Raw genomic sequence first — 12,944 nt, forward strand, 5'->3', positions numbered from 1 at the left:
AATCTCTGGTTAAAACATGTTTTATCAATCTGGGTAGAAAATCTAGAAATTTTACTTAAGAGTAGAAAGACTTCATAATAAAATGATTCAAGTAAAAGTAAAAATAATCCTAAAAGTATTTTTTTATTCAGAAAAATTAAGTAAATATAGTTATCACCCAGAAAAGCCTAAAAAAACATTTACCTTCTTTGTAGTTTAACTCTTTTTACTGCTTTTACAAACCCATCATGATCAACAAAATTTGGTTTTTCCTTTTTTTTAATTGCAAAAAAATAAAATTAAAAAAAACGCTTTAAGGTCAACGTGAAAACTGATTTCTATGAAATGTAACAAATTAAGTGATGGGACAAAAGATGGAGTAAAACCATTTCTAAAAATACTTATTTTTGTAATGATTCATAAAGTTTCTAAAATGTAACTTCTTACTTCCCACCTGTGGAATTTGGATGTCAGCACATTTAAATATTACATACTAAAAGTGTTGGTTTAAAACACTAAATCAATTAAAAAATGGAAATCAAGTGCTGTAACTCTTATTTAAATAAAGAGCTGCTGTGGATTGTGATGCCCACTTTAAAAAATACTTTAAAAAATACAGGGTTATATATTCAACACAACTTCACTCCAGTCTCATCAGATTTATGTAAATTCCTCACTCAGGCATAAAATGTTTCTGCTTAAGTTAAACAGTAATTTTCTCAGGACTGGACTGCTTGTACTTTAGCCTGACTGTTTCGCAGAAGCATCCAGGAGTCTCAGGACATACAGAGATTAAAGTCACTCTGAAGTCTGTCAGGAAGTGACTCACCGTGCTTTGAGTAGACCGACGACTGAAAACGCTGTGACCTTTAAATTTATTCTTTCATCTTGATTGTTGGATGAGCTGTGAGCAGATCAGAGATGATTCATTATGAAAACACAACTAACTCACACCAACACATCTAAAAAGGTCCAGTTATTTTTTAAATAACTTTTGTTTTTATTTCTGCTTGGTAGATGTTTCAATCATCAAAAAGTTTTAACCATGGAACTGTGACCCACTCTTGTTTACTGAATTGTTTTCATTCAGCCACATTGGAAGGTTATAATACCTATCAGACTGTTTAAGGTCATCCCACTGCATCTTGATTTGATTCAAGTCTTTACTTTAACTAGGCCACTCCAAAATCTTAATTCTTGTTTAGCCAATCAGATATTACATTACTGGCGCTCTTTGGATCAATGCAAAGTTCTCATGTTACGTCACAGTTTTGTAGCTGACAGCCATATTGATGGGTGTCTGTAGCTAATTGTTAATAAACAAGCTCAAGCTCATTCCTATTTAATTTATAAACAATACAAGTATGTTACAATTATTACTCGATTCTAATGAGTCTAATTTTTGCGTTTTTGTTGGTTTCAAAGCCATGGTTCATCTATGCTTTGCACTGTGCTTGCCTGCCAAGATGGTGGTTCAGTGGCGCAGATCCCTTCTGGTTCAGATTTGTGGGAACTATGAATTATTGCAAATCCAGGTTCTGAATGCTATGTTGTCGAGTATAATCTCCTCTGCCATCATCTGTTGGTCCAGCAGCATCAGCACCAGGGACTTAAAAACATAAAGAACTGAGAAAGATGGCTGGTTCTGTTCTGGAATCAATGGAGATAATGGTGCAAAAACTGATTCTTCACAAAATCAGTAAAATTATGGACAATCCTGAGAGTCCTCTTCATGAGACTGCTTTAGAAGTTTCTTCAGTCAGAGGCTTCTTCAAAGTCACTGTGATACAGACTGATACAGGATGTCCTTCCTGGCTACTGCTATTAGGATCTTCAACAGTTGTTTGAAAAACCTTGGATAATATGATTTACAACAATATTCAATTGAAGTATTTTGAATTTGATTTTAATTTAGATGAGAACATTTAAACGGTTGTTGAGTTCGCACAATTTGTCCTGCGGAGGCTACCATACCAAAACACGGAAGTATTTCAATTTAAGGGTTTCCAGTGAGGGCTAATTAGTGAAGCTAGTTCCAAAATGGGTTTTAGGTTTATTTCGTCGGGCAGATAAAGACTTTTTGTGATTTTCTTTTGTTTGTTTAGTCAGGACCTTACCGGAGGTCGTGTTGCTGTTAGGATGGTCCAGAGTCTGTTCCGGTCGGGTTTTCTGGTGCGGGTCGGTCACACCGTGCTTACCTGGGTCGTAACCCTCATTCTGTTCCTGCACAACACAGGTGAGTTTATTTAAACCATCAGTTTACCTGTACAGCAATGTCTCTGTCAAAGTAAAGAATATTTAAGTCCGATTAATTAGAGGCGTTTTGAGTTTTCCATCTTAGGTTCTGTTAAATGAATAATTAATATTTTTGCTGTTGAACAACAAAGCAATTCAATTAAAAGAAAAGAAAAAAATGGTGGATAACGATGATGTGGGCAGGAAGGTTCTCCTGCAGCAGTCAGTCTTGCAACGAATCTGAAAAAGCCTCTGACTGACAACAACTGCTGTATGACAATTTAATAACTGTTATGAGATCCTATTTATTAAACAAATAAAGTTGTCAAATTTTATATAGAAAATGAATTTGTAAATCATTGAAAATCTGAAAGACATTCAGCTTTAATTTTCTTTTTATTTGGGATCAATTGAAAATAATGAAGAAAATAAAATTCTCATTAAGAACAAAATTTGAGTCACTTTCTTGAGTCATATTTTTTATTTCTAGCCAAGTTTAATAACTTAATAAAAAGTAGATTTGGGTGTGCCAAAGTCTTCTGTTGGAGTATCATTTACGGTAAAATTAAAGATAATTTAAAAAGCATGGCAAATATTATGTGTTGTACCTCACTTTTTCAATGTAAGATGATTTAAATGTTCAAATTAAATGTGTGTCATTCTTATACAATGGCATTAGAATCAATGCAGTTAGGAATAAAAAGAAGTAAATTTCCACCATATAAGTCAGAAATGTTCTAGAAAAAATTTGGAAATTTCTGAACCTGAAATGTTAAAATTTTTGTAGAAAATCTCAGAAATTTACTAGAAAAAAACAAGGAAATTTCTAAGTGCTGAAAGTAAAAAAAAGCAAGACAAGAGATTAATCTCAGAAAAAAAAAAGAAATTGCTCAACTCCAAAAATTGAGAATTTGTGTGAATTCAGACATTTTCAAGAAAAAAATAGTTTCAAAAGTTGATAATTTTCTACATGGACTTAAAGTAAAAAATGTTTGACTTTTGAAACTCATAAAATCTCCAAAACTTACAAATTTTCAACTTTTAGTATTCAGAAGTTTCTGAGTTTTTTTAAACAAAATTTCTGAGATAAATCTAAAAAAACTTTGGGCAGAGATTTACTTTTACTAAAATGCTGTTGTATTCTTGATTTGCAGTCCATCACACCGCAAAATATGTTCCAGGTTTACTGAGCCAAACATCCTTAAACAAAATAAAGAATTAAACACAAATATCACATTTATTCTTTGAGAAAGAGGTCAAAGGTCAAGTGTGACTGTATCTCATGAAAGAAATAAATGTGTGTGCAGATTTGCGGCGATGTGAGGAGCGAGGAGAGCTGCTGCTGCCTGCGCTGTTCTTCCTGCTTGTCCTGCTGTCGGTGCTTTTGTATTTCACCGTCTCTTTAATGGATCCTGGGTTTGTCCTCACCGACACGTTTAAGGTTAGAATAAATTTAATAAAAATGTGTTTCCTTACAAAAAAAAGCAGGCAGCAAGGATATAAATAGTGTTTACTATTTGAGGCACAGTTTATCAGCTGAAAGGTCGCCGTAGGCTTGGGTGTCAGATGTTGACCCACATCTGTGTGTTTCGTATGCAGGGAGGTCAAGGGTCAGATGAAGAAATGGAGTCGATGATCCCTCAGCCGTCGACCCCTCGGCTGCGGCGCTGCGGGTTCTGCCTGCTGCAGGTAACCGGTCCCCACCAGCTCCAGAAACTTCTGATCCGCCACTAAAACTTTCTGCCCAGCTGACTTCACGTCCTGCTGGTTGAATCTGTTGGTTTATTCAAAGTTTATCTCTGGATATCTGCTGCTTTTGATCAGCTGGATTTTTTTTTTGTTTCACCTTGTTCAAATTCAGTAAAGGAATGCTATGTTGGTGCATTATAGGTAGTAAAATATTTTATTTTTTATTTAAAAAATAAATTGAATTGTTTATTTGCATCTTTTAATGTACAAAAATGCCTACGAGGTTAAATAAAATATGAATAACGTGGCAATTTTTTTGTCCGATTGTTTAATCATCAGAATAATTGATTAATAAAATAATCAGTAGTAGATTTGTATTTGTGAAACATTTCAAACAGCATACATCATTTTGGTTGTAATGTGACAGAATGTGAAGAATTTAAAGTTTGTTTTTGTGACTGCATGATTAATAAAATGGCGTGTTTGTCTTGCTGTGTGTGTCCTGAGCAGCAGCCAATGAGAGCAAAGCACTGTAAGACGTGCAAACACTGCGTGCGGCGCTTCGACCATCACTGCCCCTGGATCGAGAACTGCGTGGGGGAGAGGAACCACCGATGGTTCGTGGTCTACCTGCTGGTCCAGCTGCTGGTGCTGCTGTGGGCCCTTCACATTGCTCTGTATGTCCACTCGGCACTTCTACATACTGTAGCATCATGCAAAATTCACATTTTGAACATTTGTGTTCTTCCGTTTGGGTCTCAACTGCTTCTAAAATCAGCCCAAGTGCTTAAAAAAAAAAAAATAAGGGAAAAAAAGAACATTTCCACCATAAAACTCAATAAAATTTTGAGATTAAGCTCAGAAATCATTCAGAAAAAACAAGGGAGTTTCAGTTTGAAAAGTCAAAAATTTGCAAGAAAAATAAATTTTCTAAAAACAAAAAACAAGAAATGTCTGAGTTTTCACTTTTTATATAAAAAATTTGCTAGAGAAAAATCTTGAGATTAATCTGAGAAGTTTTCTTGAAAAAACGTGGGAATTTTAGTTTTAAAATTAAATATTTTGTAGAAGAAAACTCAGAAATGTGGGGAAAAATCTCAGAAATTTTTAAGAAAGAAACTCAAGAAAATATCAGTTTGAAAATTTACTAGTCAAAAACTCAGAAATTTGGGGACTCGTGTCAGAAATTTTCTTTAAGAAACTTGGAAATTTTCTGACTTCACAACTCGAGAATGTTTGACTTTTCAAACTAAGAAACTTTTCAAACTTGGAAATTTTCTGAATTTGAAAAGTCAGAAATATTTTCAAGCTCAATAAACTGCCAATTTTTTATAGAAAATATCTGAGATTAACCGCAAAGTTTGAGATATTTTCTTTGCAGAAATGTACAGTTTTTAAAAATGTACAGTGGCCCTAAAACACAGTCACAGTTTGCAGACATTTTAATGTGTGAGTGTAAAGGTAGAGTCGGGGGCGTGGCCATCAGCAGGTTACTTGGATTTAAAGTGACAGAGGCCCTAAAACATCTCATTCTGAAAGCAGCTCAAAATATGCAGAACTGAACAGATTAAGATCCATTTATCTACGAATGATTTTGTTAAAAAATGTAATGAACATGTTTTGTGACGTCATAACATGTTGAAGGAAACTCAGGAGGATGAGTGAGGGAAGCTGTGCGGTTTTATCGCTCTGCGTCTTTCTGAGTTAGGTAACTCATGCTGATCTTTAGAGAGAGCAGGTTGTGTAAGAGAAAGCTGCAAGGTTTTGTTCAAGAACAATCATGGGATCTGCATGTCAAAGACCAAAAGTTTCCAGCTTAAACGACCAGAAGAGCCTTAAAGCCTCATTCAGATCACAATTTTTATCTCATTTTAATTTTATTAAGCTTAATCTGCTGCTGTTTATTTGTTATAATTATAAAAAAGAAACAGAAAAGCATTTTTAAGTTTAAAAAAACTAAATGTGCTCTGATGTTTAAGACAAAACAATTAAAAATGACTAAACAGTCGAGGATAAAACCTTCGAGAGAATCACCAGCAGGTCAAGAGTCACATAAAGTGGAGGCTGTAAAAACACAAGACCTTAACGTGTTTTATGAAATCTCCAAGGGTTTGAGTTTCAATTCAACGTTTTAAAGGTTTTAAAAGTCCTTAATTTCTTTAAAAACAAAGATCATACACATTTTTTCCTCAGTGTCTGAAGTTAAATCAAACCTAATTTATTCTGTTTTAGCTCAATTAGATTTAGCAAAATTATTTATATTTCCCAATTGACAGCTAAATTTAATGAGAAATATTTTTTTAGAGATTTTTTTTAGAGTATGTTTAGAGTAAGAAAGACATTTAAAAACATAAAATTGTGTTAGATTTTAGTTTACCTTAGAATATTAACACAAGATCAGACTAATAACAGTAATGAATGATATAAAATAGTGAGCTGAAACTTACTATTTCTTAAGTGGTGCTGGAAAAGTTTGAAAACTTTCCTTGAAAGTGGTTGAAAAGTGAACAAACTGTTTTTAGAATCATCTGTTAGATTAAAATCACTGGGAAACAGAACCTGGAGCAGAAGAAGACAGAGGAGATCTGATTAATCAGCCCTGACTGAAACCTAAGTGCCTTACATAAGACACCGTAAACAACCTTTGGGTCTCTTTATCTGAGATGTCTTGAGGGAAGCTGAATCTCCAGACTCTAAGATACGGATCATTTAAAGCAGATTATATTCAAAACAACTCCGCTTATTTAAATCTTCACAAGCTGCGTTTACATCAACCATAAAATTTCACAAATGGAAAAATGCCAATTTCTGAGAAACTCACTCGAAAATTTTTTGACTTTTCAAACTCAAAAATTTACTTGTATTTTTTATGGGAAATTTCTGAGATTAAAACTACAATTTCTGAGTTTTTTTGTTGTTTTTTCAAATTTTTGACTGACACGAGAAATTTCATAGTTTTTTTTCTGGAAAATTTCAGATATTTTTCTCTGAAAAAAAAAACAAGAACATTTGTAAATGACTCAAATTTCCTTGTTTTTGTTTTTTTTATTTATTTCTGATTTAATCTCAAAATTTGAGTTCTTTACTAGTAAATTTCAGACCCAAAAATGTCCATGCATTTTTTCTCTCAAATTTTATTTTTTAAAAGTTTTGTTGGCTCTAATGGCCTTTATTTGAAAGTAGTTTGACAGGAAAGAGGGTTATGAGAGAGGGGGAGGACATGCAGCAAATGTCACCAGGCTGGGAATCGAACCTGCGACCACCGGCATGACGACTAAGGCCTCAATGCATAGGTTGTGCTTTGCCCCTGCACCACCACAGCTCCCCCATTTCTCTCAAATTTTTTGACTTTTCACACTCAAAAAATCTTTGTTTTCTATAAAATTTCTGAGATTAAACTGTAAATTTCAGATTTTCTTCTTGCAAATTAAACATTTTTTAAACCCACAAATTTCTTTATTTTTTCCAGAAAGTTTCAGATTTTTTCTCACAAATTTTAAACTTTTTAAACCCAGAAATTTCCTGTTTTTTTCCAGAAAGTTTCTGATATTAATCATACAATTTATTTTTTTAGCAGAAATTTGCTCTTTTTTTTGTATATATTTTCTATGTCCCTAACTTGTGTTTTTGTTGTTTTTCTGCTCCAGCTCGGGGGTTTCTCCTGGCGTGACGTGGGATCTGTGGTTCCGGGCGAACGGCTTCCTGCTGGCGGCGCTCGCCGTGGTCGGGGTTTTCTCCGGCGTCGTGCTGCTGCTGCTGGGCTGCCACCTCTACCTCGTCTCCATCAACTGCACCACCTGGGAGTTCATGTCCCGCCACCGGATCTCCTACCTGAAGAACTGCGGCGGCGAGGAGAACCCGTTCGACCGCGGCGTTTTCTGCAACCTCTGGGATTTCTTCTGCATCTGCAGGACGGTGATGTGGGAGCAGGTCTACCAGAAAAACGCCACAGAAGTCCCGCCTGAACTCAACGAATTTTAAAACGAAGGAAGTACTGACGTTTTGCAGGAGAATTTTAGTTATTTTTGTTTTAAATTTCGCTTCCAAAGAGCCAAATTTTCTGTTTATTATTCAAAGGGTTCTGAAAATGAGTAAAGAGGCAGCAAAAATTACAAATAAAGCTTTAAAAGTTTTAGAAAACTGTTGATTAAAATCACTTTAGGGAGTTACAAGTATTACCAAGTATTTTGTTTTTGGTCTATTCTACTGCAAATATGTTACAATAAGACAAAACAAACTTAAAAGTAACTTTTCAGCAAGATATAGGAGCTTATGTGTAAGCCAATAATTCACTAATATTGATGATAATCGTATAAATTGTTGTTTTGAGACCATTTTTAAGTAACATAATAATAATAGAATAATAATGCAAGTTTGTCCTTTTAAAGATAAAAAAAACTTTAATTTTGTCAAGAACATTTTACACAAGAACTGGAAAATATTTTAAATATTCAGAAAAAAATACAAATAAATGACTAAAACCATTAATTACATGGATTATGAAGTCTGTAAACAAAATATCCCTTCAAAAAAATTTAAACTGAAATTAAGCCTCAGAATGGAAATTATTGAGCTCCTTTAAATTTAATATGCGACTAATTGTTTATTGCTTAATATTTAAAATATCTTCCAGATCCAGTGTTAAGTGTACTTTAAAAAATGAAAGTTTATTAATCTTTGAGAGGGTGAGCTTGCATTATTATGCCATTATCTATGCATTACTTAAAAATTGCCTCAAAACATCAGTATTATTGCGTTGCAATAATTTCTAGGTCAATTTATGGTCCAGTTCAATTTGTTATTGTGACTAACCTCATTATAGGTGAAATAAGACATTTTTACCATATTACTGATCATAATATGGCACAAAATGTCTTATTCCACTCGTAGATTATTTCAATATTACTGGCTTATAACAAGCTCCTAAAAGTTGCTTGTAAATTATTTTTGTCTTATTTCAAGTGTACTAACATATTTACACTAGAAGTTAGACTAAAAATACTTTGGTAATATTTTGTGTTTTTGCAGTGCAGACTTCTTAAAGGCCCAATAACTCAAGTATTTCTGTGCAGTATTATTGTTTTTAAAAAAGCAACTTTAAAGCTTTAAATTTATTGTGTTTAATCATTGAAAACAAAGACAAAACGTCTCGTTTTTGTCTTCATCCAATCCAAACCGAGTTTGTTGTCGAGACCTTTTCCCGTATTTACAGTTGACTTCAGGAAACGTCGTCACCAGTGTGTCTCTGTACGGGTGGTTTGACGTCAAAACGTGTATTTTATAAACACAGCTAATAATCTTGTTGGTTATTTTTTAACATGTGAAAAAGCAGATTATTGGTCTGAAAAAAGCTCCTTATTTTACTCAGGTCTACTCAACATTACAACACTAAATGCCTTTTAAGCTCCAACTGCCTGTATTAGTAATTTATTTTTAGCTGTTTAACAAGACAACAAAGAGGCAAACATGTTTTTTTTTTACTGTACTTATTTGTTTTGTATTTATTAATTACATTAAAACACATTTGATATGCATGTTGAGATCGAGTACATCTGTACATTCCTACTCAGGATGCTTCACTGACATTTAAATACATTTCTGACAAACATATATAACATGTAATACTCAGCAGCAGCAACTTAAAGTGCTACAACAGTTTCCTAAATGTTTCGCTACAGATTCCTGCGTCAGCTGAACCAAACAGCCAAAACATCGACTTTCAGAGGAATAGAAAATTTGGAGGTTTTTGTTCAAAGCAGATGATTCCTTAAACAGAATCGCTGATGAATGAAAAGGATAATATTCTGAAAACTTTAATCCAATTTTTTCATTTTCAGGGATAATTTTCACAGTTAATATAAACTGACACGGTTTTAGGCAAATTTAATTTAGTAGCATGAGAACAAGTTGAAAATATTAGGGCCATACTAAAAAACAAATAAAAATAAGATTAAGAGAATAAACTCGCATGAGAAAGTCAATAATATGAGAATAAAGTCGTATTAAGTCATATTACGAGAATAAAGTTGTACGAAAATAGTTGTAATTTTACGATAAGCAATCCTTCGGTCTTCATGATAATTTTGAGTTCTAGATTTAACAGCTTTGTTCTTCCTCATTCCAGTCGGCTTTCTGTTGCTCCTTAAACAGAAAACTGTTCATTTCTTAAAGTTAAATTTCTGTTTTTTGTGTCGGGAAAGGGAGGAGAAGCCACGACTGTTGTAGATTCCACATGTTTGAAATGGAAAGGAGAAGGAAAATAATTTTATTTGTGTCGGCTGTTAAGAATTTATCAATTATTGTTAGATGAATTACAGTCCAGCAGGACTACAATTCAAGACTATATGCATAAAATGCCAAAATCAAAACAGACTGCTGGATATTTGATAGATGGAGTTACCTGTTCAAGACTTTTGATAAAGTATTTGTCAGTTTTTGTTATTCCTTATGGGAAACTTTTGACTTTTTTTTGTCAGTTTCTTGTCAATGAACGTATATTTTGGCAATAATCTGGGTTTAAATGTTGTCAATGTGAGCTGTTAATCAAGTGGAAGAATTTCAAATTTTAGTTAAAATTATGCTGCATTCTATGGAAGCCCATTTCTGCCTATAAGAAAATATAAAAGCCCAACAGAAAATTTTAATTATAAGCTTTAAAGTTATAATCACAATAATAAAAATCATAATTTATAGTTTTAAAGTCATAATCATGAAAGTAAGTAATTTTGAGTTTTAACATCATAATCCAAATGGGAAATGATTTAAAATTTTACTGTCATAATTTTGAGTTTTAATGTTACAATCCAAACAATATGTCAATTGTCAGTTTCATTGTCATAATTTCACCTTTGTCATAATCATGACAACAAAATCATAATTTCAAGCTTTAAAGTTATAATCATGAGCAGTAATAATCCTACTTCTAATTACTAGTTAGCAGTAAGTAATAATTTTGAGTTTCAATGTCACAATTTCGAGTTTTAAATTCATAACCACAACAATAAAAGTCACAATTCATGTGAATTATCATGAAAATTACGGGTTTTTTTTGTTGTTGGTGTAAAGCCATCTCTAAAGTTCGTCTCTACCAAGACCTTTTATGGCAAGAATAGGCTTCCATAGATATTGTGAATGCAGCAAATCAAAATGTAAAAGACAGTTGCAGGTTAAAGTGCTTTGGTGCTTTAAACCTTTTGTATTTTGAATGAATACAAATGATTTCATCAATGTCTCATAAACTGACATAAAAACAAAAGAGCTAAATGTAAAGTTTAAATTTATTATTTTGGAAATATGTTGCATTTAAAGAAAAATATCAGCATTCTTCCCCTTTTACGCCCTTTATTGTTTCTTTTTTTCTTACCAGGCCAAACTCAGTAGGACAGCATTTTACTTGCAAAAATAAATATGCAGACATTTAGCTAGAGTTATGGCTATAATACATTATCTATGGCTTCTTTTATAACGCTATTACAGGATCTCTAGTGCACAAGCTAACCATGGCGTTGTAGCAAAAACATAAACCAGACGGTCTGGAAGGGACTGATATGTTACGACTTGTCTTTGCTACAGTTAATATGTGAAATATATTTGATCTGAAATCACACATTGGGTTAGCTTGTTTGTTTCTCAAGGCAGTGAGCAAAGCCTTTCACAGTGATGCATAGAAACGGCAGCAGAAGGTCCCCATAAAGGAAACTGTAAATAACTCAAGATAATAAGCAAAGGCCACAAAGCAAGCTAAATCTGTCTTAAAAGGCTGTAACTGGCTGGTTTGGTATAAATAAACGTAACTCATTTATTTACATTAGATAAATGAATGAATATATTGTAATTTTGTTGAAACTTTGTAACACTCTGATGATAAGACAACTGTGTGAGTCACAAAGTGTAGCTATAAGCCTAAAGTTATGTCAAATATTCAATAGTTTTAAACAAATTGCACAATTGATTTGAGCAAAAAAAAAGAACAACTGATTATTTACCCCTTGGAGCACTAAAATTAGCAATAATTTACAACTAAGTTAGAATATAAGTATATATATTTTACAAATTTGAATTTATTTTATGTTTTGGTTGGGATTATTTAAGTGTAAATATGGAGATTCGGTGTTTTACAGCCTCAGCGAATCAAAGCTAAGCTAACAACTTCTCATAGTCAAGCTAGCACTCATTGGACTTTCCACAATGACTTAATAACAAAGAAACAGTATTGATTTTAAATGTAGGCATTATAACAAATGAAGGTTTTAGGAGTTTTAAAGTAGCATTGAATTTCCACAACACGATATCGCTAAAAGTACCAGCAGGTCTGATAGTTTTTTAATTTTTTATTAGCATCATAAAGATGCTAAAGTAGGCCAATTTTAAGTCAAAACAGCTGAATAATGTGTTCCACCAGCTCAGATTTAGGATTATAATTCAGTACATTCCACTGGTGGAACATTATTTGGGGATATTCCAGCATAATTATGCATCTTATCTGTAACTTTCTTCTTTATGTAGCAAGAAGAGTGAGTGAGTGAACATTTTCAACGCATCTTTAGTAAAAACGTGTTGCATCTCCACAGTTATTTAGGACGTATTTTTGTTCTCGTTAGACTAATCTAGAAAAATAAACTAAAAAAATGTTACAAACTCTTATATAATGTCATATTTTCTTCAGGGATCCAATGTATTCGATTAGAGCGGATATGTTTTACAAAAACAATGCTAAGCTAATGGCATAAAGTGACCAACATGTTAGCTTACTTTATGATTATAAAGTTGGATCACAGTTTAAACCTCCACACAGGTGATAATAATGTCCACCAGCACGTACTCTTCTCGACTAAAAATAAATAATCGATCACCTAATCGACAGCTAGCTGTTGACTGCGCGCCCACCGAGCGTTTTCGCATCGATAGCTTTGTCCTGTCTGTAAATGACTGATTCATTCAAAGATGCTGTCAACACTGGGGCAGGAGACTTTCTTTAAATGAGAGCCGGTGAGATTTAAGTTGATTTGAAAGATGAAAGTCCTGCTTGTCAAAACAGATCA

At 33.2% G+C, this 12,944-nt stretch overlaps 1 protein-coding gene across 1 annotated transcript; it reads left to right on the forward strand.

Moving 5' to 3' along the window:
- Positions 1-1,928: 1,928 nt before the first annotated feature.
- Positions 1,929-8,077, forward strand: zdhhc12a (zDHHC palmitoyltransferase 12a). The gene is made up of 5 exons (XM_007547437.2): positions 1,929-2,215; positions 3,522-3,655; positions 3,814-3,903; positions 4,414-4,580; positions 7,551-8,077. The coding sequence occupies exons 1-5, from the start codon at positions 2,119-2,121 to the stop codon at positions 7,882-7,884; spliced, it is 822 nt and encodes a 273-aa protein (XP_007547499.1). The 5' UTR covers positions 1,929-2,118; the 3' UTR covers positions 7,885-8,077.
- The last annotated feature ends 4,867 nt before the right edge of the window (positions 8,078-12,944 follow it).

This window comes from Poecilia formosa, unplaced genomic scaffold (assembly GCF_000485575.1).
Source record: "Poecilia formosa unplaced genomic scaffold, Poecilia_formosa-5.1.2 Scaffold20, whole genome shotgun sequence".
In the NCBI taxonomy this organism is placed as follows: Eukaryota; Metazoa; Chordata; class Actinopteri; order Cyprinodontiformes; family Poeciliidae; genus Poecilia; species Poecilia formosa.

Bases quoted from the DNA above. Each gene is read 5' to 3' on its own strand.
- zdhhc12a (XM_007547437.2), top strand. From the start codon at position 2,119: ATGGTCCAGAGTCTGTTCCGGTCGGGTTTTCTGGTGCGGGTCGGTCAC. The intron at 2,216-3,521 runs GTGAGTTTATTT...ATGTGTGTGCAG, and splicing joins TCTGTTCCTGCACAACACAG to ATTTGCGGCGATGTGAGGAG. The intron at 4,581-7,550 runs GTATGTCCACTC...TTTCTGCTCCAG, and splicing joins TGGGCCCTTCACATTGCTCT to CTCGGGGGTTTCTCCTGGCG.